The sequence below is a fragment of the Pararge aegeria genome, chromosome 11 (genome assembly GCF_905163445.1).
Source record: "Pararge aegeria chromosome 11, ilParAegt1.1, whole genome shotgun sequence".
Classification (NCBI taxonomy): domain Eukaryota; kingdom Metazoa; phylum Arthropoda; class Insecta; order Lepidoptera; family Nymphalidae; genus Pararge; species Pararge aegeria.
Window position 1 is genome coordinate 4,512,907 of NC_053190.1, and position 26,354 is coordinate 4,539,260.

Below are 26,354 nucleotides of genomic sequence, written 5' to 3' on the forward strand. Positions count from 1 at the left end.
CCTTGTCACATAAACTCTGTGTAGTTTGAGATCAGGTGAGTGACCTAGTTGTCGTTAAATTTTTTACTCTTAAGTTGACCAATAATAAAAAAATAAAAAATCTATGACATCTTATGATAAAATGATTCCTTAGAGCCTTCTGTACCCCGGTCCAGGGTAAGATACCCAGGACAGGGGTACAGTGGAAGCTCAAAGCGCGCGACATATCAATTAGTTTTTTCAATACTAGTAGAGATTTAACACATACGTCTCACATTGATAGACACTGGACGGTTTTCCACTTACCATCAGGTGAGCCATCTGTTTGGTCCGTCAATAAATACTATAAAAAACCATGGGCCGATCAATAATCTACTGAGGGTGGTCCTTTGCACACTAATGTACTTGGCTACATCATGAAATTTAATGCTTCTGTGGTGAGAAACTTCTACCTCAAACATTAACACAAAGTATTAAGGTGAAGTTTTAGGTGACACGTTTAACTTACACAAGGTCACAATTTATTACAACAAAATATGCCAAATGGATGCATCTCGGGTGCATAGGCAACTGGCGACAGTGTATGCCCACCGGGCAAACATGGGCTAACCAGACGCGTCGCTGTCTCTTGTTATATTTCCTCTGAAGTACCGATACTGACTGTACTTTAAGGAGAAAGAATTTTAGAGTCTTTTGTTTCTAAGGAAACATCAGACGTTAAATAAATTTTATAAAGAAGTTAAAAAACATCATCTATTATTTAATGTAGCGTTTGAAAAACTTAACTACAAAGACTTAAAAACTAACATATTATTCACAACATTATCCTAAAAGTTCGTATATCACAATATAATAATGTGTAAGTATATATTCATTTCACATAGCTTGCTCTTTTTAGCAGATTTCAAGAATGTAACATTCATTAGTGTACGTCTAAGATATAATGACGTCACAAACACATACAAAATGAATTGTACGCACGTTGTGAAATCACATAAAAAGTCTGAATTAAATTCTTCAATCAAATAGATTAAGTACCTATAAAATTTGAACTGATAACAAACTTTTTTGAAAAGATTTTAGATTCACACTCATTTTATTAATTTACATAATTTCAAAAAGGCTGCGTAAAAGCGGAAAATGAAATTAGTAATAACACGACGTATTCGTTATAGAGATGTCGAAAAAATCGGTAAATTCGTAATAAAATGTTTAGTGACATTTTATATTATTCTTGCCAATATCATTTTCGGTACATACAAACAGTCAAATGTCATAAATAAGCTTTCAGAGAAAGAAATATAAGTTTGGTACAAATCATAGACAATGTGAAAAGCAATAATCGTCCTCGGATTTTGGGTATAACTACAAAATAAAATAAGTCAGTCAAGTTTGATACAGACATGCTGACATAGAATAAATAAAAAATAAAAAGGGTGTGCGTGTAACCTTTACGCGCGATTGAATTAAAACTATTATTATTAGTTATTGATGAAAGAGTAAAATGTTCCTGGGACTCCGCCATTTCATTTAATATTCACTATTTCATTTTATATTATATTTTAAATTAATTTATATCACATTTTATAAATATTTTTATTTGATAAATAGAATTATTGAGAGTAGAAAATTGAAGGTTAGATCAGCACATGTCTATATAACCTTGTCATTGAATATTATAGAATGTCGCAATCGTCAGAAAATTTATTTAAAATTTATTTATTACAAAAGTAATTTGAATTTTCACTTTGCTATTCACAATTGATCCGTTTGAATTTTGATATTTCCACAACTACTTAAAATAAACTTACGACCAATCCAAATTATTATTTTTAGATAGCGGAAACAACAGACGTTGTTTAAGCGTTACTTCCGTCAGAAAAAAAATCGGAGTTTTTCCCAAGTCGCGCCTAAAGAAGTTTTACTTGAATAATATTTTTATGAATACATACTAAGTTGTTTGAAGGTTATGACAATTGTTTATTATATTTAATATAGACAACTGGCAATGTCAGGAACACTTTTATTGAGTGGCCTGATTTCAAATCACGCATCCATAATTTTAATGGCAATATACACTATTTTGCACATAGCTTGATATCATTTTCATAAAAAAATATACCATACGAGTGATCCAAATGTGAGAACGAATAAGGCAGTCTATACCTTCCCATCTTATTCCTTCCTCTGAGGAGTAAACTGAAATAGCCCACAGTAAAATTGGGTGACTTTGTTTTTCAATGTAAGTTTTAGAAAAAAACAATTTGTTTTTGCTGTCAAAGTTACACTGAATGGAAAAGTTAGTTACTTAACGATGATATACATACTTTGAAAGTTGAATAATCACCTAAATATTACTGTGCGATACGACGAGCCACGACAGTATGAAGTAGAACAAGCATATAGGGAACACTGCGAGTGCCTTTTTGCCCTCCGGTTGACTGTCACCGAGGAATTTGGTAGCAGCTGTAAAAAGTAAACACCGTATAAATCATTATTTAATTATTTATTTACTAAAGCAACACAAACTGTTTGTTTACAATACATTTTAAAGGAAGTAAGCGGTGATAGCCCAGTGGGTGGGACTTCGACTTCACTTTCGGGGGCCGAATTCGAATCCCAGAATGCACCTCTAACTTTGCAAAGTTATGTGCGTTTTAAGCATTAAAAATAACACTTTCTTCAACAGTGAAGGAAAACATCGTGATGAATCCTGCATGCCTGAGTTCTCCATAATGTCAAATCTATAATCTCAAAGGTGTGTGGAGTTCACCAATCTGCGCTGGGCCAGCGTGGTGGACTATAGCCTTAACCCCTTCTCATTTTGGGAGGACCTGTGCTCTGTAGTGGGCCGGTGTTGGGTTGATGATAGTGATAATGATGACGATAATGATGGTGATGATGTATTATAAAATAAATAAACTTACCAAATGTCGCCCAAGCGAAGCCGACCATAGTAATGGTGAGACGCAGAAAGAAGAGGAAAGAGTTTTGCGTAGCGAATAGTATTAGCCGGCAAACTATCAGCGATAACGCGATCGGGAATAGACAGTAGCCCAGGACGCATACCGACTGGAAGAAGGATCTGGAAATGATAAAAAAAGAGATTTTAAAAACACTCAAGGGCAAACACTGTACACATTTTTCCTATTCAAAATGGCACTGTACAAAAGCCATGATGATTTATTTTTTTCAATAACTACTCTAATATAACGTAAATCTCTTAATTAGATTATATTTGAGTAAAGAAAAGTATATTATCTAAGTCTTATGTTATTAATATAAATATATATACAACGACAAAACAAACATCGCCATCTAGCACCAAAGTAAGAGTAGCTTGTGTTATGGACACTAAGATGAATAATATAAGTAAATACTTATAATATACATAATATTGTTTATATTGAGACTGGAAAACATTCATTTTCATCACATGTGCATTTTCCAGTTGTCGGAATCGAACCCACGTCTTTAGACTCAGAAAGCAGGGTCGCTTCCCACTGTGCCAATCGGCCGTCAAATTGTTATGTTTGCCTGACTGACTTTTTGGAGTTAATTGGATATCACTTGCTTTAAACAGTAAAGGAAAATATTGTGAGGAAACCTGCATGCCTGAGTTATCCCTAATTTTCTCAACAGCTGTGATGTCTACCCAGTGGCGTGCATAGAGGGTATGCAGAGGGTATGTAGATGACATAAAATGAAGAAAATCTCCAGTCCGTGTTATTAAAAGCTTAAGGATTAGCATTGTAAGATTAATTTAAAGCCTACCCTTTAATATTTATAGCTCGTACTGGATATTTTCTTTATTTAGTATCATCTGCATACCCTGTGCATACCCTCTATGCACGCCACTGTGTCTACCAATCTGCACTTGGCCAGCTTGGTAGACTATGTCCTAAACTCTCATTCGGAGAGTAGACCAGTGCCCGTAGTGGCCCGGTAATGGGCCTCCTTCTGAATAGTTTAATTAAACCAAAACCAAATTAATAATCCGACCGTGGACCACTATTGTTTTCAAAACAATTTACAGTAGGGTAGAATGCTATTGCAATAACTTGAATGAGCTATTAACAAAATAAGTATCAACTGTAGGAACTTACATGTTACCGCCAAGCAGTTTAGAGTTAAGTGTCACAATAGCAGCTCCAATCCAGACTAGAACAAATACCTCTGCAAATTCTGGTCCACCGTCATTAGTGTTGTCTGCCTCTTCCGCACCCTGGAGGACGGTTGCCATGAATGTGCATAACAAAAGTGGACCCCAAAGATCCCCTGCAAATTTATAGAAAATTCATAAATATAAAGTTTTCAGGAATATTCAACATAAGCCTATTAACATGCGATTTTTAAGCTCTAATCAGGTTGCTTCTTTAATAGCTTTAAATGACAATGTGAGATGGTGATAACAAAAAAACAACCGGCTAAGTTTGTTGTTTGCTTGTTCTTAGACCAGGGCATGTTTGGAACCCTCGAAGCTTTAGTTTTAAGTTAACGAATTTAGTTATCGCCATCAACTCACTTCTATGTCATATTTTACATGTAATGTACACATTCAAAAGTGCCATCTATGTGTGCCTATTATATCTGTGCCTATTTTAATAAAGATATATTTAGCTTTGACTTTACACATCTATCTTAGAACAGGTTTTCAAGCTGAGGTTTGTTATGGGCCTGAGTTTTATGGAAAAAAATATAAAAGTACCAACATTCTTTTAGTAAACTGGATTTTTCTCTTGGTAACAGTACATGATAAAATTTGTTGCCAACTGCCCTCAAATCTCTCATCTGGAAAAGAAAAATTTTTTATTTATTTTGTTCCTTATTCTAAGTGATACAATAGTTCTAAATGGGCTTTGATCAATAATGTGCTAGATTTGCAGCGTTAATGATAATTTCCAATTTATTTACATTATTAGGAAGCAACATAAGCTTATTTTATTTGCTTATGCTTAGCTTATCGTAAGCTTATAGAAAAGTCCTATAATAATAGTATAAAGGACTATGTGATTGATAAAAAAGCTTGGGTGTTAATTATTGCTCTAACCTTCGAATAACTTTGAGTGACAGAACACCCAGCTAAGTTTGTTGTGGGCTTCTTCTTAGATCAGGGCGCATTTGGAACCCTAGTAGCTTCAGTAGTTTAATAATATGATTACTACCATCATCTCACTACCAACTATGAATTGAATTGAACTACTTGAATAAAGATATTTTTGATTTTGACTTTGACTCAAACATTGTAAACAGAACTTTGTGACTGTGTTGTGCAAGAGAAATAATTAATTAAATGAACTATAAAGGGATAGTTGTCGATATTAGATACTTGAGGCAACATTATTTGTACAGAAGAATCTTCATCATAGTTAAAAGTATTGAAATAAACTATCTATTCCATTATGAAAGACCTTGATGCATTTGTTATTATATTAATACTATAAAATAAACTGCCTTCAATTTTAATCCTGACTTATTTGGCCTGAATTAGTATGCACTAAGTGACTAAGCGGGCACATGATATAAAATCTCCAGTACAAGTTATAAAAACGTAAGGGCTTCTTATAGCTTGTATGGAGTCTCATAGGAGTCATACTGGATTTTTTACTTTTTTTTATATCATCTGCTTGCTCAGTGCTTACCCAGTATATACCACAGGGTATTCCACATACACATACATGGATACTGAATAGTGACATGATGAATAATTGCAATTGCAATGCAAGTACATCAACTTACAAATGTTTCCTTAATAGGTTCATCAAGTGTGTTGAATTCCATGCTATCACCCGAGGGGACCCCTCTAGATGGAATATTCATTTCTCCCTCCACTACGCCAACATCCCCGGCTGGGAACATCTGCAAACATTGTGAAAGTTTACACTATATTTTATTCTATATATATAATGGATTTTTGTGTATCATTATAACCATGTACTATCAGAACATGATAGTTTTGCTTTTTTCGTAGCATTTTAATGTACAGTTCCAACCAATTTCTTTAGTTTTATGTAACTTAACATAACTTAACTTTTTTGTACATAATAAAAGGTTATAAAAATACTTTGGGACACTCAAGTCTAAAGTTACTGTTTTTTTTATTGTTTATTCATCATCCACTAATGAATAAAAAATAAAAGTAAACAATTATTCATTGATTAGACCAACAACACAGATTTAACTAAAATTTAACTTCATAATACCAACAAAGAGTAGAAAATATTAGGCACCCTCAGTTTGTCACACTACAAAAACTCTTATCAAAAAGTAAAACTAATATTACAAATGGTACATCAAACAATGACATGCCGACACTCATACGTGTTATCTTTTAATATAATATCCCACAATAACATTCCATTCAACAAATCCATGTCACTTCAATTTGAAACTCATCATAAATTCTGAATAGATACACTTTGTGCATACACTTTGTCACGATTTTCAACACATACGGATAAAAGAGCCTAATAATTTTATAAAATGAAGTCTAAAACTTCAAAAAATATTTAAATTTCTTTTAAAATGGTGATTAATAGGTACACAAATCAATAGAGAAACTTACGAAACTTACATCGTATTTGGAATCAAAGCTAGTCATTTTAGTTTACTATATTAGAGCTGCTAAAAGATTGGATTGGTAGTCATTAATTATTTAAAAAAATGTGCAATATTGTTGATTTCAATTTCTATAAATGTCCAACACATCGAATACCTACAAAAATTACAAATTTTTTAAGAAAATTATTATGACAGTGACAAAAGATCTTTTTTTTATTCAGTAGGGAAAAGGCAGAGATTTATCACCGTACAGCCATTCATTCAGTGTTTAATGTTCATATCTTATTTTATAAAAGACATAAAGCAATGTCTTTAGTTTGTATTATTTACATTCAATCTTAGGGTAACATATCCAATTTCATAGCAAGAAATAAAGCCATGTCTTCAGTACAGTAATTTTTCCTAATTTGGGTAAGGATGTGATATTATATTTCATATTTTGTAAGCTTCCTTGTTCTTTAAAAGCTCTTGAGTACCCAGTGCGCGGGATAATTTTTGGTGGCGTAGATTGATTCGTCAGTCAGTCTTCGTTTGATAGTTTGGTCGTTTGATAATTTTAAAGATCAGAGTTGCTTTTATGGCCCTGGACTCTTGCTATTTTCGCCTAGTTTGCAAAGCAAGCCCTAATTGTAATTACTTAAAGTTACATTTATACGTTTTTGTTAATATGTTGTTTATAATATTTCGGACTGTACCTAATTTTTCTGTGATTTGACTACTAACTCATCAACAACCTGTGGTACCTATCAATATTTGTCATTAATATTCTTGTCTGTGGTTTGAAAATCTGATTCGCGATAAAAATAAAATTCAAATATCTAAATAATATACAGTTTTTTTATTCAACCTTCATCGTAAATTGGGATTTTTACTACTTGTTTTGTAATAGTTTCAATTTCTTTTCATTCTCTAACTAAACAAATCATGTTTATCCGCCATGAAAGTCACTGTTAAGAGTAAGTATCGATTGTTTTTAATGAAGAAATCTAATACGATTAGGTTTCTTCATCAGAAGCAATATCCTTGGTTCATTCTATAGATCGTACGTTCATGTTATTCAAATATATATTTACAACAACAATAATAAGTACACACATTAACAGTAACACACATTCCTATCATCCCAAAACCAAACGATTACTTTTGTATTGTAGTTTTATCCTGCTTCGTTAATTGACCTGTTTATACAGGTAGCCTTCTCGATTCCCGCGTTGGTTCCAAAATTTTCATTTCTCATTACTACTACAAACTCAGTTAGGAAATAAGCGTTGTCCAAATGAATATAAAATAGATTTAGCTTAAACTATACTATTGTGTCAAAGAATTCATCTAAAAGCGCGGATATAAATTTGAAAAATGTCAGCCACACTTCATTTTCAGTTGTAAACTAAAGATTAAAAGTTATTTGATACTGGAGATATAACATTGTTCATCATTATCAACCCGTTACTGGCCCACTTCAGGGCACAGGTCTCCTTTCAGAATGAGAAAGGTTTAGTAAGAATTGATAGACTTCATACACGTCTAAGAACTACATGGAGAACTCTCAGGCATGCATGCCTGAGAGTTCTCAGGCATGCTCCATTCTTTATAAAAAATACCTAATTAATATTATATAAATATTTACCTTCATTGTTAAAGCCAGCAATATTTATATGCTAACATTAGAAATGCACATAACTCCAGAATGCAAAAGTGTCTTTGTTTGTCCTAAACACCCTTTTTGGCTTCACTGCAAGTAACACTGCTGGTTGCAGCTAACAATAAATAATCGGTTAATGTTTTTAAGGTTGGACAGGTGTAGCAACTTGGAGGTGGATAGCAAACGATGATAACTGTGGCATCTGTCGTATGCCCTTTGACAGCTGTTGCCCTGACTGCAAGCTCCCCGGTGACGACTGTCCGTTAGTGTGGGGTGCATGCTCCCACTGCTTCCACATCCACTGTATTGTGAAGTGGTTGCACTCACAGCCCCAGCAGCAGTGCCCTATGTGCAGACAGGACTGGAAGTTTAACAACAAGTAAACACAGGTAAGTTATATTTATCTGTTGTTTTCAATATTGACATGTTTCTTAGGTTTCTCTATTTAAATTGGCTATAGTTGAGTTTTCAATATGCTGTTCATGCATGTACATTCTATATCGAAATCCCTAACTTGAATTTTTTTTTTTTGGATGTTCCAAAAAATCTCAAAGGGTTGTCCAAAACTGTTTTCTTCTGAAACCAAATTAACAGAATTGTTATTGGTGAAGCCATCTACAAGTTTTTGTCAGACATGCACAGCAAATAGTTTACTGGGACTTGACTGACTCTTGATATTTAGGTACCTATATATATAAAATAATTGATTTTAGGTATTCAATTAATGAGTTAATTTAAACAACTTGATTTTGGTGTACGAACGAACATCTTGACTTGATCTTGTTGAAAACTGCTTGGAAGTAGGCTCCACTCTCATCTCTCAAAAGATAGAAAATTGAAGTGTAAAATGGTGTTGAAAAAGAGCAATCTGCCGATTTTTTTGCGGACTCTTCTCAGTGGAATTTGCCTTCCAAAGTTGTTGTAATCACTACAAACAGACTGACTTGATGTTTCAAGAGTGCTTATGAACTGGGCCTACTTGAAATAAATGAATTTTGAATATTTTTATGAATTTGGTTTGAAAACTATCTTATACTAATTAATGAATTAATTATGTTTAAGAGATAATATTATTTTGTAAATATTTGTAGAAAAAGAAGTAAACTGTTATTATAAAGGGCTATTCATATTTTATAGATAATGATAAAAATACACTGAAAAAATATCAAGGTTTAAATAATTCTTGTGAATTTATGTATATGAATCGTCTTTTTACTACGACAAACAGTTACATTTTCACTAAAATGGTAAAACACCAAACAGATTTGGATTACATGAGACTGCCAAACAGGTATTTTTTGAATGAAATGAATGAATGAAATATGCTTCATTGTACACCAAATTAAAAAAAAACAAGCATTAAAAAAAAATACACAACTAAAATAAAGGAGAAAAGGTACAATAGGCGGCCTTATTGCTTAAAAGCGATCTCTACCAGACAACCTACCAAATCAAATTGAGTTATTATTAATTATAAAGAGTATTAAAAATAATCTTCTAGTTTAATTCATGAGAAATAAGAATTACTTCTACTGCTGTGGCACCTAAATAATTTACATCATCATCCACCTGTTACTTTTCCACTGCTTGGTACATGCATATCTCATTAAAGAGAGGATTTCAAAGCATAGACCCACCACGCTGCTCCAATACGGGATGGTGGGCTTTAACGATTATTATCATACGTTTGTAACACGAGCCGGCGGCTTTACGTTCTCCAAGCTGGTATTAAGATTATTTTAGCGGAAAACGCCAATGCCTTATAATTTTTGGCCTAACCCGGGTATGAATATATAACGTATAAAATGTCTAAACAAGAATCATAAAGAACACCCAAAGTTTTTATGATCGAAATCTAACATCCAATATACAAATTGAAGCTGTTAAAATTTGATGAGCATAAAACAATAGGCCACTAAAGTGCTTTCAAAAGTAGCCTACAATAGACCCCATGCGATGTGGCGTGCGCCGCCACTCGCCACCGACCGGCAGTGTTTCGTTCGTTCTCATAGTAAACAATCGCCTGATAATGTGTGGGTCAGCTCATTGTTCTCTTGTAGGTATAAAAAGTTAAACACGCAATAACGATTGTATAGTAATACTATAATCCGGAAAGAACAACACTTAAAATAATAAGACTTAAGAACTATCTAACAACAAAAGTCTAGTACTGCGACTGGATAATGTATGCGGTGATCGCTCGGAACTCTACTAGTCAGTTCGCCGCAGTATAAGTGGCGCACGGGCGGGGATGGACGTGTCGACCGGACGCTCTGAGTTTTTATCGCGCGTGGAGTGACTTACGTGATGTTAAATTAACCGCGCTCATTATACTATAGTGTTCGTGTTATAGTATTGTCCGAGTGACGCCTCGTTTTAGAATGCTTATGGTACAGAGCAACGCACACCCCATGAAGACCACCAAAATTAAGGGACCCCCACCTGTACCACCGCGGCCGAGTCAGAGCATGGTGGCCGAAGCTCTGGCGAAGACTAGGAAAGCCGTGGCGGATTCGAAGGCCACTGTAAAGACTAGAACGTTCACAAAAAACGAAATCCATCATGTTTCGTCCAAAGCTAAAACTTTGGACCGGAATGCGACGCCTACAAAGCCTTCAGTGTCGCCGCGACAGAACGGGCTCGCTCGTGTCAAATCTTTCATTAAAGACGTTATCAGTGATCGCAGTTCATCGTCTGACGAGAAAAAATCTAGTGGTCACAACTCCAGGAGGAGTTCAAGTGACAGTAGTTCGATTCATTCACCGGCGTCTAACAAGTCGAGTGAATCGCTAAATTCCAAAGCTGTTAAAACATGTAAACAAATATTGGTTCGATCTTTGTCCACATCTAATAGGTTAGATCAAGATCAAAAGTGTAAAGTTTCTAAGTCGTCTAGTTTTGCCGAGAAAACCCTGCCCTTGCGTAAGGCTCCCCCACCACCGTTGTCACCTAAACCTAAGTTAAAGCCAATGAAACCGTTACCTGTACAGAAAAGTGTAGAACAAAAGAAGCAATTAAAACAACCAGACACCGGCATTTACGCGTTGCCGGTTGATGCACAGCTACCACAAAGCACAGACGATTGCTATGCAACCATAGAGGAAGTTCAAAAGGTTGAGGATAGACTGCAGAACAGTTCACCTAAACATAATAATTCAGATACACAAAACATTGAACATCAATTAGACGACATGAACATAAATAAAAACAATAATAACAACTCTTTGGAAAGAAAGACTTCTCGAGTAACCGAAATGCTTATTTCGGAAATTCTCGCGAGTAGAAACAATAATAAGGGAGAGGCCAACGCTGTTATAGATAAAGGGAAAGATTCTACGAATTTGACTAACGGCAACGAATCGCCCGAGGTTGAGAAAATGAAGGACATGAATAACCACGAGATGTTGATATATGAACTGCAGACGATGAGATCACAGTCCAATGTCCCGGAAGGCTTAGACGCCAAGGAAATTGACGATATGCAATGTGATTCGGAAGATGAAAATTACACTGCAACATCTGTGACAAGCGAAAATATTGAAGATGATCAAGCGTACGCGTACATACGGGACGATGATCTCAAATCTAGGTATTAAGTTATATTTACATTCTAATAAAATGTCACGGCGAAAAATATATCTCCGGCCATTACTCTTCAATTACGCAACATGGATTTATAAACGGTATTATTAGATTCGCGTTTTCGTTCTGCTCTTAATAGGACAGCGGAATAAAAACGGACAAAGCTGCAGTTGAACGTTAGTGCAGATCGATTTCAGTTTTAGAATTATGTTTTGCTCTACATTTCAAACTGGTTTTACGACGATGGCCTAGCTCTAGACTATAATGTTTTGATAAAACAAATTTTATGAAACCTCCATTACTCGAATTTAGACTAAATGTAAATACTATTACTAATACTAATAATATATAATACTATTCATTAAAAAACTTACTCGCCTCGTTGGCGCAGTGGCACCTTGATCGACTGAAGATCACGAGCCTCTGGATCCGGTTCCCGGATTGGGCTATTAACTTTTTGGTACCGATTTTTCGTTAAACATTGACTCTACCAGCTAGGAGTTATACATCGGCTTGGAGAGCACTTTTAGAAGAAGAAGAAGAAGAAGAAAGATAATTTGAAAGGAAAAAATACAAAGACATAAGTTGCAGGTTATTTTTAAGGTCTGTTATTTTATAGTCGTTCTACCATAGGTACTAATACAATTTTATTGAGAAGAAGACTAAAACTAGACTCATTATAAAGAAACGTGAAAAGATGGTATATTGCAACGAATTTTTATTACATATATTTTTAATGTGTTAAAATTAAAATTTCTGAGATAGCTGTGAGCTGAGTAATTTGCATAAATTTTACTCGCATATAGCCCAAAAACTTTCAAATATTTATTACTTGTTTACCTTTTATATTGGTATAATTCATTCACATAAAACGCATTATTAACGTTTTCTCCTTTTGATCATATTTATTTATAAACAAGTAAATTTTCTTCTGTTTTTTATGTTGTATTGTAGAGTAACTTATTTATTTGAGCGTAATCGAATGAAATCGGTGCTTTGAAAGTATATTATTTTGACAGCTGGTCGGTGCAGTTTTGGTTTTTTAGTCCAAGGCCGTGGGTTCGATTCCCACAACTGGTAAAATGTTTGTGTGATGAGCATGAATTGTTTTCAGTGTCTGGGTATTTATCTGTATATTATAAGTATATATGTGTATTTTAATCATAAAAATATCCATACTCTAGGGTTTTCCGGGAAAATAAGTATCCTTAGTTAATTTGTGTCAGGTCTATTCATGTCTCTATCAAGTGAGAAATGAAAGCGGAGCCAGGTGCTTCCAAGCAACCTTGTCGTTACGAAATTCATCAATACATTGTTTACACTCCAAATTACCTTAGGAATCACAATATAAAAGCATTTCCTTAATCCCACCAATTTATTTCTGTACTTTCGCAGACGATAGGCAGATGTCACAAATTTATGTCCATTTCTATTAAGTCGATCGTTTATATCCACTTTTCGTATATAAAGACTAATGTTTGGTAAACCTTTATAACTTTGAATTACACATTAAGGATTTAGTTATTTATTTTAATTTGTATATAACGTTATGGAAGAGCGAGACCGCTTGCCATAAGTGCTTGTAGTAATACTAGTCACTTACTAGGATGACCTCTGCTTGTTGTAATAAGGTTGATTTTAGCTTGCAGGTTGTGAATAGTTTAACTGAAAATACGTATGCACTTGGTCAAGGTGCGACTAGTTATAAGTATTTCACATTATTTAATTGGGATTTGCTACGCACACAAGTGCTTGGTATGTATAATAGGAGAATGTGTGTATGCGTTTTAGCTGAAGTATGAAAGAAACGTGTAAGTTCTACATTCGTATATAATGTATTTCTCTTTATCACATATTTAGTATTTAGCCTTATTGTACCGATCGAAATAAATATTTTTGGAATTGTTTATATTATTATAACGAATTCATTTAAGGGACTATGACTCTCAAAATGGTGTCCCTAAACAATCTTAGGAAGTGTAGCTTTAATTCCATTCACTGCAAACTAGGTTTAAAATACCTGCATAATGAGATTAAGAGCATTTACTCAATCGCATAAATTTATTTATTTGCCATTCGCAGACGATAGGCAGGCGCACAAATTTATGTCAACTTCTACTTAGTCGATCGCATTTCTCCCCTTTTTTTTTTTTACTTACAACCCCACAATATTATAAAAAACACATCGAGATATTCTCAAAATGTTGTAAACAATCTTAAGAAGTGTAGCTCTAATTCCTTTCACTTTAAGCTAGGTTTAAAATACCTGCATAATGCAACTCACGGCTGATGGGATTCCATACAAGTGCACGACCACTCGACGCGGCTCACCTCGCTAATCGAGTGATCGAGTTGTGAACCTACTTTAAACATTTTACTATTATACAAAACGTCAGACTGGCGTTGTTAAAATATGCCAAAAGAAGAACAAGTCTTCATGTTCAAAGCCGTTGTGCCGGACCCACTTAACTTTGAATTTTTGACGACCTCCCTAAGCACAGTGGTGTGCTGGTTTTGATTTTGAGGTCTCGCAGTGGCAAATACCCGTAACAGGTTAGCCCACTACCACCTTAGACTGCATGCAGATGAGATTGCTAGCAAGGGCTAACTTGTAGTGGAATAAAAAAGAAAAATAAACCGACAAGAACCGACCGAAAAGGAGAACCGACTCCCGAAAAAGCTGAGCTCATATTTTCGATTTAGTGCGTTGTTTGTATGTGTATATACCGATATCTCTGCCGATTTGCGTGAGCATTTCTAGCGTTACTTGGAACAGTGGGTCAGTTTGCTTCGAAAAGCTATATTTTTATTGCGTTTGTCTAGAAATTATGTGAAAGACGATTGCCTTTAGTATCCAGTTTAAAATTGAACTTGATTCTGTGGATACCGTTTGTTGGCAAACAGATAGTGACAGTCAGGTCAGGTCAGTCAGTCAATGACGCGATCCTAAATCGGTTCATTTTTTAATTATGACATTTATGACACTACTAAGTATGTGCCAAAGATATACGTACAAATATAAAAGTTTAGGTGTTTTTTGAATTCGTTCTGACATTTTTGTTATCGAAACTTCTAGAGGTAGATATACTATGTAGTGAAAATAGGAGGACTGAGAGGACTTAATGGACAACAGGAAATCCATCAAAATGAGTGCAATAGTTTAATAAGTAAATTGGTCTCAATTTTCTTATTCTTATCCAATCACTATACCTGCACTGCGACCATGATGATTGTTGTTTCGTTTTATTTTACATATTGGGTCCGACGCTCTTTCTTATTTATATTAACCAACTCTGCAATCTCCAAATGACTAATGGTAGAATTATCACATTTGCAGATGATACTACACTGTTATTTTGGGGGAAGAGCTGGGATGATGTATTTCACAATGCCCAGAAAGGCTTTAACTTGGTTATGACTTGGCTACAGAAGAATCTTTTAAGCTTTAATGCGGAGAAAACTAAATATTTAACATTTTCAATTTTACGATCTGGACAATAGTAAATTTTATCTTCTTTCTAGTAAATTTTAGTATTCGAGCACATTCGGTTTTATGTCTTAACTCCAAAGTACGCAACGCATGTGAATGTACCTGCTTAGAAAGATCTGATAGTATTAAATATTTGGGAATAGTGATTGACAATCAACTCTCCTTCGATAATCATATTCACATACTAGTTAATCGTATCCGTAAACTCATTGCCATTTTTAAAAATATTCGTCACGTGGCTGACAAAAAGACGATGAAAATGCTGTGCTGTAAATGCTTTATGTGAGTCACTTTTGACTTATTGCATCGATTCTTGGGGAGGTGCAGCAAAGACGCGTCTTCTTAACTTGGAACGGGCTCAAAGAGCTGTTCTAAAAGTTAGCTCCTTTCTTCCTTACAGATATCCTACTTCATCTTTGTATAAGGAAAGTGGGGTACTTACTGTAAGACAGCTTTTTCTTTTAAAAATAATTTTAAAACAACACAAATTCATTAATCAGGAGTCAATTATGAAATTTAAAGATAAACGTCGCAAAAACAGCTTATGTAATATTCCCAAATTCTGCACTTCCTTTTCACAAAAATTTTTCTGTTTCCTTGGTAGCATCATATACAATAAGGCCAATAAAATTCTTTCCATTCACTCACTATCATCCTATAGATGTAAAAAGCAGGTCCATGACTGGCTTCTTGCGCTGGATTATGATAGCACAGAGAATCTACTATCCATTCAAAAATGACATTATCTCACATGTACCTTGTACTACATAAATCCATGACACTTCCCCCACACATCCACCCACACACACATACACTTTATTTGCCTCACGAACACGCACGCAGCACCTACACGCACGCACATACGTTCACACACACACACACACATACACTCATGCACACACTCATACACATTTAAATCACCATTTAATTACCCAATCTCCAAAAATAAACATTTTATTTATTTTTCTTTAATATTTTTGCATGTTGCATGTTAAATCTATATCCAAAATAAAATATACTTGTCGTAGTCTTATGTTGTTGTATCAAAAATTATATAGGGGAGTGCACTGATATCTATAGTACGAGTTTTTACTCAGTTTAGGTACCAGTGATTCAACCATACATAGTACTAAGCTATGATTTCTGTCACAATTTAATAATCGTGTGAATAAATGATTTTATTATTATATTATTATTTTAGTCTAGTCATAGAAAATTCAAATTCGAAATTCAAAATTCATTTATTTCAAGTAGGTCTAATATAAGCACTTTTGAAACGTCAAGTCTGTCTGTGTGTAGTGACTCTACCACCGGTTCGGAAGGCATATTCTACCGAGAAGAAGCCGGCAAGAAATGCATGTGATTATATTTAAGAGGAATGTGGAGTACCCAGACTATTCGACAAAGCTTAGCGGTGCGAATAATCTATATCAATATCATCATCATATCAACCCATTACCGCACTACTGGGCGCGGGTCTCCCACAATGAGAAGGGTTTAGACCTTACTTCACCACGCTGGCCCAGTGCGGATTGGTGCACTCTACGAGCCTTTGAGAACAGTATAGAGAACTCGTAGGCATGTAGGTTTCCTGACGATGTTTTCCTTCACCGTTGAAGCAAGTGATATTTTAATTCCTTAATACGAACATAGCTTAAAAAATTTAGTGGTGCGTGCTGGAATTCGAACTCGGCCCGCCGAAAGTAAAGCCGGAATCCTAACCACAAGTCTATCTATATACTGTTTTATTTTGTATCAATAAATTAATAATCCACTATCTTTGCCTCTAGACTACGCAAGCAGTTCCGAGCCATCAGTACCATGTCGCTGCAAGGGATGCCTCCATTGCCAAAGAGCCTCAGCGGTTTCGCTGACGGCGAGCCTGATCTCCGAGAGCCACCCCTGACCCCTGCTGAAGAGCATCCCCCCACGGACCTGGACTCCCAATTGATCTACTTGAAGAAGGAAATGGTGAGTGCAAGTTTATATAATACCTTAGTTAAAAATGCAATATTATGTGTTTTTATACCACTTTGTCACAGTACATCCAAATTGATTTCAATTTATAGACATTGGTACTATTTTTTTTTTCTATGTATTATAGGTTAAATTTGAACTGGAAAAAACTTTCGGGCCGCGATAGCTAAAAGTCCAGCGGTTTTTCCCATTTTAGTGTTTTTATAAAATATATCATGCACCCCTCAGGAGAGAAATCGGTGCGTAACTTTTCATTTGATTTACAATAAAGCTGAGTTCTATTAACCTCTGCTGTCGATATCTGCCCTTCAAAAAACAAAGCCCAATGAAACAGTGTACCAAAAAAGGAACTTTGTTTTCAAATACTTCAGAGACAAAAAGTTTAGTAACCTACACTTTTTCAATCACGCAAAAAAAGTTTATTAGCATTAATTATTATCTGACCAAAACCAATGAGGTTTTAGTTCACTGTGAAATACTTCCTTAAAATATTGTTATCAAGTGCGATATCAAGACGTGCGTGTAGACTTGCGTGCGTGTACTGTTTATACATGTAATATTATGTATTTAAGCATTGTTTACAGTTTCGCAGTGCATTTTATGAACATTTATATATTTTTTATTGAATTGGATGCGGGCTGCAATCTCGCCTTATGGTACGATACAGTCTGCGATTAAATAAGTTAGGCATTTAAAGCAACCTATCTTGTCCCTCTTCTTTGTACAAGCCTCTTGTCTCCTGGGGAAAAGGATTTTAGAGCATGGTATAGACCGACAACGCTGCTTCAATGCAAACGGTTATGATAATTATATTATAGTGATAATTATCGGGACCGAAGGCTGTACCTGCTTCTAAAGGCTAATCCCTACTAATATTATAAATGTCAATGTAACTTTATTTGTTACGCTTTCACGCAAAAACTACTACACAGATCCTCATGAAACTTTGTACACGTATTCTTGGCAGTGTTAGAAGTAATATAGGATAGTTTTTTCCCGACATTAAGCTCGGTTCCTTTGGGAGAGGGGATGAGTGTTTGGCGATTTTGCACCATAACTCCGACAAATTATAACCGATTTAAATAATTATTTTTGTACTATAGAGATTATAATAAGTGTTTAATTTTGCCCAAACTGTGGTTGGAGATAGAGGACAGAACGCCTCAGCGGACGGCAGCAAACCCCTCATTTAAGGCTTAGCGATACTGAGTACTTAAATTTTTTTTACGCCAACAACAACTGAATTTAATGCCACATCAAAAAACAAACGCAGATGAAGTCGCGGGCAACAGCTAGTATGATTATATAATGGCAATTTCCCAAATCCGGGCTACCAAACGCAAGTCAATATTAATGTTTGACCACTAAGACCTAAGTGCCAACCACTAAGACCTACGGCATGCGGCCTTTGCTCCGGTACATACAAAGAAAAAAGAAACCAAAAAGAAAAAAAACAATTGTTGTGTAGCAGTAAAAAACTAGGTTAAAGTTGCAATAAAGATGATGTAAATGCCTTACTGGCACACAGAAAACACGTAAAAATTAAAAATATAATTAACTCTATTAAATGAGTTTTAAACGTTAGAAACTTTATGTGCCAATAAATACGTGAGCTATGGGGCAATATCTGTCTGTAACGAGTAGGTAGTTTAATTGCCTAGTTACGAAGCACAAAAAAGTTGTATAATTTGTTTTCTCAAACTATTTTATTTCTTCTCTCTCATCACCAGCACGGCTAGCATGGGCAGGAGACAATTATACCCCGGGGAAAGGATATAAATTTATGTTCTCCCACAGCTTTATTAACTCTCGAAGCACTGGGGCACAAGTGGAAATAATATCCATCCATGTGTATTAATAAACGGGGGTAAACTTCTCCTATTCCATGTTCCGGTGATTTAGCAGGTGGGCACGTTCATTATATCCCTTGTCAGGGGATATAATCGGGGGATATAATTTTTATCTCCCGAGCTAGCCCTGCAGAAGAGTATAACAGTCAACTGCAATCAACTGCATCTCCCAACGGGTGGGCTTTCCCATAATCACCGCGCTGGGCAGACAGGTTGGTGATGCTCGCAGTGGCACATAGGAAGCTGCTGCCCGTTTTCCATTATATTCCCTTAGTCGCCCCGTACGACACCCTTGGCAAAACGAGTGTACACGGAACTAAATTAGAATGACTAAAAACCCTCTTTTATTGGTTCCAGAGACTCGTATGTCATGTGGTTAATAAAATAGGGCCATTATTTTAAGTTTTCTTAGCTTTACGTGTCACAGCTCTCCGGGGAAGTACCTATTACCGCCATGTTTCTTCTTTCTTCTTCTTCTCTCTGGGCAGTTTCCCACTGTAGCTCGCTACTCCAGCCATCCAAGCTCATTCCAGAATCCTAGCATACCGCCTAGGTTGCTGAGGACTTCCGGGATGGTGGCTGGTGATCTCAGGTAGATCTCGCGTTGCTCTGCCCGTGCATATACCTCCATGCTTATTTCTGCCACAAAGCAGCATTGTTGTCGCCATGGAGAATTGCTTTGTTGCAATCTGAAATGCGTGTTAGCCAGTGTAATTACAGGCATATGAGGCTTAACACCGACGCCTTAGATTGCTGGATACAGAGCGGCACTGCCCTGCAAAGTCTTACTCTTTTTACAAGCGGTGGGTTTTCTCTTACCACCAGGTTCCGTCAATTATTGATACAATAAAAAAAGCTGTAATTTGTATTGGAAAAGGCAGCCCAGTGTGTTAATAGAGGTCAGTGGTGTAGACGCATAAAGTCATAGGTCAGGCATAAGTTATGAATGCTAGAACCAAAACGCTCTTGACCGATATCCAACATATTTTGAGCTGCCGTGAATAAACATTCACACATACACTGGGTCATGAAGACTTCATTTACATAATGGTGCTATTGATTATTAACAGCCATTTTTTTTTCGGAAGACGATAATATACAATCAAAATTTAGCATTTAGCATTAGCTGATATTTGCGGTTATGAATTAATAGCTGCTGCCAGCGATTTAGTCTGCGTTTTTTTCGGTCTCACACATACCTTAGTTTGGATATTATTGATTGTATCGTATTTAAGAGAGATGCCGAGCACAGGCTTCATCTCTTGGAGGGATTTTTAAATTATATTTGCTCCACGCTGTTATTTGATCCAGTTATGTTTGTGATGCTAAAAAGGCAGTAAAAGACGCATGCATAAACTATGCTACCCATACAGCAAAAAAGCTCTTTTCCTGCACCAGTCCACTTTTATATATAATCACTTACCTAAACACATAATTAAGACGCGCGAATTTCCTTCGCTCAAGCGGAAGGAATTCCTATTTCGTAGAGCCGTGATATTCATTTTAATTATCATAACTACATGATTTGCATGCTGTGGGAAATTTGGTTACGAGCTAATCATAATATTTAATACATGTATACTAACCCAAATTCACAAAGAAATAAATAAATAAAATAAAATATCCGGTTTAACTCCCCAAGGCACATAAATAACGCCAATTTCTAACTCCAGGCTAACAGTCGACCGCAAATTTGGAACTGGTCGATATAAATGCGAACGTTGCTATAAAAAAGCTTGTATATTTTAATATCTGCAATACAGGAGTGGAAAGATTGTATTAGTTAATTTGCCGCATGCATTTTCTTCCTTCCGAGCATGAACACATCTTAAAGAACTTAGATTACCTAATGTTACGGTCCAATAGTTACCCATTGTGCTCCAGGTATGCAAAGTTCGTGTGGGTATTTTTTATAAGCCCTTAACTGCAATTGCACTAGGTACTTAGGTTCTTAGGTTACTGGTAGTAAATGATGCATCTGCCATTGCTAATGATGCCATTAGAAGATGGTAGCTAGCTAACCATCTTCTAATGGCAGTTAAATTTAAACCTTATTCTTTTTCTAAGTGACATCATACCGGAACGAATAATCACTCGGGGGCTCGTCTTTGTCGGTAGGGCAGTAATTAGCCACGGCGGAAGCCGCCCGCTTGACCAGACCAGAGAAAATTCTGAAATTATAAATACTAACTAATTATAATACTAATAATTATCCCTCCCGCCGGGGATCGAACCGGGGACCTAAAGGCCACAGCGCTCTCCACTGCAGCGAGACAAGGAGGTCGTCAAAACAAATGTACCAGGTGTATGTTGAAATACACCGAAGCTTTCAATGAAAGTTGCAAGGAAAGAGTAAAATGTTTATAACCGTGTCAAAGAATTGAGAGTAACACAAACATCGTTGAGTACAATATTTGTTCTAAATGTGGAAAAGTAGAACACTCCATATTAGTGCTGCATCCTTCCCTACTCACTGTAAGCAGCATTTTGTTTTATAAAGCAACGGTAAATAAAGGTGTAAAAAGTAGAACTCGAGGTTTAAATAGTCCACTGAGTATACTACACAAGGTACCATGTACCTACTTTTATTGAAAAACTTGAGAGAATTCACGGATTATGAAATAAAAGTTTGGGTTTTAAGCATAGATTAAACGATACTTAAGAACCTATTCATAGTTCTATATCGGTTATTGGAGCTAAAGCCTAGCAAGTTAGGTGGCAAAAAGGTATAAGTAATAGTGTGTAATGATTTGTTAGAACATTACGTAGAACTCTCAGGCATGCAGGTACCTTACGATGTTTTTCTTCACCGTTGAAGCTAGTGATAGTTTATTAATTCGGACGGCCGATTGGTGCAGTTTGCAGCGACAGCGTTTCTGAGTCCAAGGCCGTGGGTTCGATTCCCACAACTGGAAAATGTTTGTGTGATGGACATGAATATTCTTGATTGGTTTATCTGTGCCTATATTATAGGTATTTATATAATTCATAAAAATGTTCATCAGTCATCTCAATACTCATAACACAAGCTACGCTTACTTTGGGGCTAGATGGCGATGTGTGCGTTGTCGTAGTTTATAAATTATAATTGTTGTATATAAATTTAAAATGCACATAACTGGGATTCGAACTATGCTCACAACAGGGAAGTCGAGCACCCAATACGCTATCACCGCTTCCACTATAAAACATTTTTTTTTCCCCAATATAAAACTAAATAAGAACCACTAGACAAATGGCTACTCGGTAGCTGTTTGTCAACATTAGAGGTAAAATATTTTTTAGTGTCAACTGCTAAATGGAATGAAGTGACTAACCGCCTGTTCAAGAAACACTACGAAAGTGGTTTATGATGCTTCAATATTAGTCGTGTATACGGTTTCTGTATGTTCTTAATTCTATAGTTGGGACAAAAAACCAGTTTAATTCACTATTTTGTAATAACTGCATACCGGCGCCCATAACCATGCGGAATGTACAGTTATAAATAACTTATGAAAGAAATGGCTTCCTAATGTAAAATAAACTGGACCAGGCATTGCAGTTTAAAAAACAGATGCCCGTGCATTTAAGTTTATCGCTCGTTATCATCGTAGGCACGTGCGTAATGTTTACCTACATTAGTTGAACTAGCGGCCCTAGGTCTTTTAAAGGCCATATTATATACTAATATATTAAGCTGAGAGGTGTTTTGTTTGTTTGTTTGAACGCGCTAATCTTAGGAACTACTGGTCCAATTGGCAAAAAATGTTTCGGTGCTGAATAGCCCATTTATCGCTATAGGCTAAATGACGTTATGACCAATAGAAACATAGCACCAATGATGAAGAATGTTTCGAAATAGGGGGGTTTATCTTCCTTTTGAGAGCTTCCGCTACGTGTGCGGTTCAAGTTTCGCGAAAATTATGTATAACATAATTGTATCTCTAAGTTCTAAAAAAAAAAATCCGCAACAGCCTAGGTATAGCATGTCGACACGTTAATTGTATAACTCGTTCTGGAGATTTTCGTCAGTTTATATTATCTGCATACCCTGTGCGTACCCTCTATGCACGCCACTGGTAGTATGTCTAGTTTAGCGACAGTGCAGGTTAACATTATTCTCTAGGTATCTTCTGTTGTTTATTGCATTATGGCAGAAATGGTTGACATTGTATTAGCTATTGCTATGCACCGATACAGTTTGCGAGGAATCCTTAGAAATTAATCTAATTTGTTATAAAAATAGGTCTGCGCTCGGTGCGATAAGGTTTCAAATGAGCGGCTTATTCTTATGTTATGAACATTGAGGTGCGTTGCCATTGTGTTTGGTAAAAGTACCTATTTGTCTTACTCATCGTCGTCATATTGGATAGAAGCAGGCGTTACTTTGCGGAATTTCATGATATTTTATGAAAATAAAGCTTAATTTGCTATACTCCGCGAAAAGCAGGAGAATCTGTATGGTGTATTTTATAATTATAAAGGCGTATGATGGCTTGGCATCAAACCTAAGAACAAAAAGATTTTTATTGCTTGAATTAATCGTGTATTTAAATAAATAAATATAATACGAAAATACACACATAGAAATCTAGCCCCAAAGTAAGCGTCGCTTGTGTTATGGGTACTAAGATGACTGATGAATATTTTTATGAATTATATACGTAAATACCTATAATATAGGTACAGATAAACCAATGAAAAACATTCATGTCCATCACACAAACATTTTCCAGCTGTGGAAATCGAACCCACGGCCTCAGCTTCAGAAAACAGGGTCGTTGTCCACTGCGCCAGTTGGCTGTCATCTAATCCAATAGGGGCCTAGTGTCAAGTTATCCAGATGATTGCGACCATAATTTTACCATTAAAGTTCCTTCTAAAACTACCCTTTTATCTTTATGACTGTCTGAAAGTGCGCACGGTGCGAAGTTATAACATAAAGTAGGCGGACCTTTATCGCGACTTTTAATTAAGTTTTACTACGTTCGCTATGTATGACGCACGAACATACGTACGTGACAAAATAAGGGTTAGATTAGTTATTGTTGTAGATCCCAAATAGGAATGGTGTTTTGTGTTCAATTTTTATTACGTTGATGATGCTCAAAAGCAGTCAGTAAGTATACACTCAGTATAGGTAAGTATAGGTCAATAGGAAGTAGCGGAAAATAATTAAGTATTACTAAATCAATATTTAGTCCTGACAAGATTAATTATCAATATATAATTATTAATCTTGACGGGACAAGGGATTTGAAATAATGTATTTTCGAAACGGGTATAAAAGTCGAGACAGTGTAGCCCATTTCCAACCCTCTTTTATCGCCTAAGAGAGATTTACGGAATAAAAGATAAACCATAGGTATATAATTCAACTGCCTGTGAAACTGCGGTCAAAATCGGTTAAACCGTTTTAAAGGCAAACGTGTGTATGGCTTAATGAGAAAGTTACATTTAATTGATTTGAAAACATCGAAATTATTATATGAAAAGTCCTTGATAATTATCACAGGTATTATGGTTGATTTTAAAAGACCTAAAACATAAGAATCTCGTCAGTATTTACACGTAAAAACTCTGAGCTGATAAACCAGGCCGAGGTATGATATAAATGGCATTTGGCCATGACGCCGTAAAACCTGTCTAATTCATCTGTCTTCGTAAACTTTGGAAAAATGTAATGTATTTTGATTGGAATTTGCGAAGGAATTGATGTATTCAGGTCGAATCGTGTTTTCGTCTTATTTGCTATTTGACCAGATGGTGGCATAACTCGCAGCTCTATTCAAAACCTATTTTGTTTTTAATTTGCATAGACTTTTAAACAACGAAATTCTTATTTATCATAATGGTAACCTTTCATCAAGATATTTTTTTATAAAATAAATATATCTTAATATATATAAATCTCCTGTGACGAAATACCAAACGGAGTACTTAACTGTAACTGATATAACTTGAAAAACTCTATACAAAAAGCCCGAATACCAAGTTGCATGGATAAAGCACGTATGAAGGACTTTCTTTTAAACTTCTACCCCCTATGTAGCTCTCTAAGGGGTTGAACTTTCCCGGCTAAGTTTGTTGTGGCTTTCTTCTTAGAACAGGACGCGTTTGGAACTCTCGTAGCTATAGTTTTAAGTTTACGAATATGGTTATCACCATCATCTCACTACCGTGTACTTCTCATGTAATTTACGCATCAATAGTGTCACGGGCCTACTCGAATAATCATGTTTTTGACTTTGACTTCGACCTTGAATCCTTTCTTGGTACAGTAAAATTTCAAATTTCTATGCTCAGCTATTTGGACTGTAGGTTGTCTGTCTGTCAGTCAGGCCTTTTATTATTATAAATTAGATATAAAGTCTTCCACGTATTCACAGAGTTGATAAGCATAAATTTTTTTTTATGGTGACTCAGCTAGAGACCTAAACGTACCAGTCTCCAAACTTTTATTATTGATATTATATTAAGTTGATGATGAATAAAGGAGATTTGTAAAATGCCTAAAAACCTTTGTTTTTTTAGTGTTCAAAATAGATTACATTTCTAGATTGTTATTTTGAAATAATTATCTATTTTTAACACTGAAAACAAAGGATTTAAGGAATTTTTTAAATCCTTTGTTCACACGGAATAAGCTATAACGTTATGCTATCCCTGATATACATTCTTTAAAAACACAAACCTGAGTTATTGCCTTAACTAGTGACAGAAGAATTGGCAAAATTTTTGCGCTAAGTATAAGCCAGTTCAGCGCGGTAATGCAGCCAGCATTCTTGGCCCCATTCCCAGCGGACGTGATTTGTATGGTTAAAAGTTACGGTTTATGGTTACCTTTAACAAAAGATGATAGATCTTAAAATATTATAAATTACATATTTGACCAATACTTTCTATGTATATCTGATCAAAAGCTGATGAAGATTTCACTTAGCTTCCTTAAAGTGGAATCCATAAACTAAGTAATTGAATACACAAAATTCACCTAAAGCATCTACATACAATATAGCATAAAGTTTGTTGAAACAATATCAACTCGAGAATCTATTGAAACAGGTTGCTTAGGAATTATAGTTGCAACATACAACCTTGGAGACCTTGTAATAATTCAAATCCTACACTCCGCGTTCTTTATGATAATAATATGTACAACAAGTTGTTGTCGGCGTTGATAATGCCAATGCGCTGTGCGTTTGTATTATCTACATAATATAACTAATATAAATTAGTAGTAGGCGGTCCTTTAGTGGTTAGGAGTACGGTTTGCCTTTCCGGGGACCGA

At 35.5% G+C, this 26,354-nt stretch overlaps 2 protein-coding genes across 4 annotated transcripts in view; one reads left to right on the forward strand and one right to left on the reverse strand.

Moving 5' to 3' along the window:
- Nucleotides 1-1,754: 1,754 nt before the first annotated feature.
- LOC120627603 (protein YIPF6) lies at nt 1,755-6,711 on the reverse strand. Of its 2 annotated transcripts, none has more exons than XM_039895617.1 (6): nt 6,554-6,711; nt 5,719-5,838; nt 4,692-4,770; nt 4,086-4,257; nt 2,907-3,064; nt 1,755-2,445 (listed from the first exon to the last, which is right to left on the reverse strand). In XM_039895617.1, exons 1-6 carry the CDS (start codon nt 6,578-6,580, stop codon nt 2,327-2,329), a joined length of 675 nt encoding a protein of 224 aa, XP_039751551.1. In that variant the 5' UTR covers nt 6,581-6,711; the 3' UTR covers nt 1,755-2,326. The 2 variants fall into 2 exon arrangements, with proteins under 2 accessions (XP_039751551.1, XP_039751550.1); XM_039895616.1 differs by having other exon boundaries at nt 6,545-6,709.
- Nucleotides 6,712-7,304: 593 nt separating this feature from the next.
- The window catches only part of LOC120627598 (anaphase-promoting complex subunit 11), an 86,882-nt gene continuing 67,832 nt past the window's right edge, over nt 7,305-26,354 (forward strand). The window contains exons 1-3 of one of the 2 annotated variants that reach the window (XM_039895611.1): nt 7,305-7,496; nt 8,330-8,571; nt 17,045-17,181. In XM_039895611.1, the coding sequence (XP_039751545.1) occupies nt 7,478-7,496; nt 8,330-8,565 (255 nt within the window). In that variant the 5' untranslated portion in view covers nt 7,305-7,477 and the 3' untranslated portion in view covers nt 8,566-8,571; nt 17,045-17,181. Of the gene's footprint in view, nt 7,497-8,329; nt 8,572-10,299; nt 11,772-17,044; nt 17,226-26,354 lie in introns of those variants that run through there. The other variant, XM_039895610.1, reaches the window with a different exon arrangement.

Bases quoted from the DNA above. Each gene is read 5' to 3' on its own strand.
- LOC120627603 (XM_039895616.1), bottom strand. From the start codon at position 6,580: ATGACTAGCTTTGATTCCAAATACGATGTAAGTTTC. The intron at 4,258-4,691 runs GTTGGTACTTTT...ATAAATTTGCAG, and splicing joins ATCCAGTTTACTAAAAGAAT to GGGATCTTTGGGGTCCACTT. The intron at 2,446-2,906 runs GTAAGTTTATTT...TACTTTTTACAG, and splicing joins CTTCGCTTGGGCGACATTTG to CTGCTACCAAATTCCTCGGT.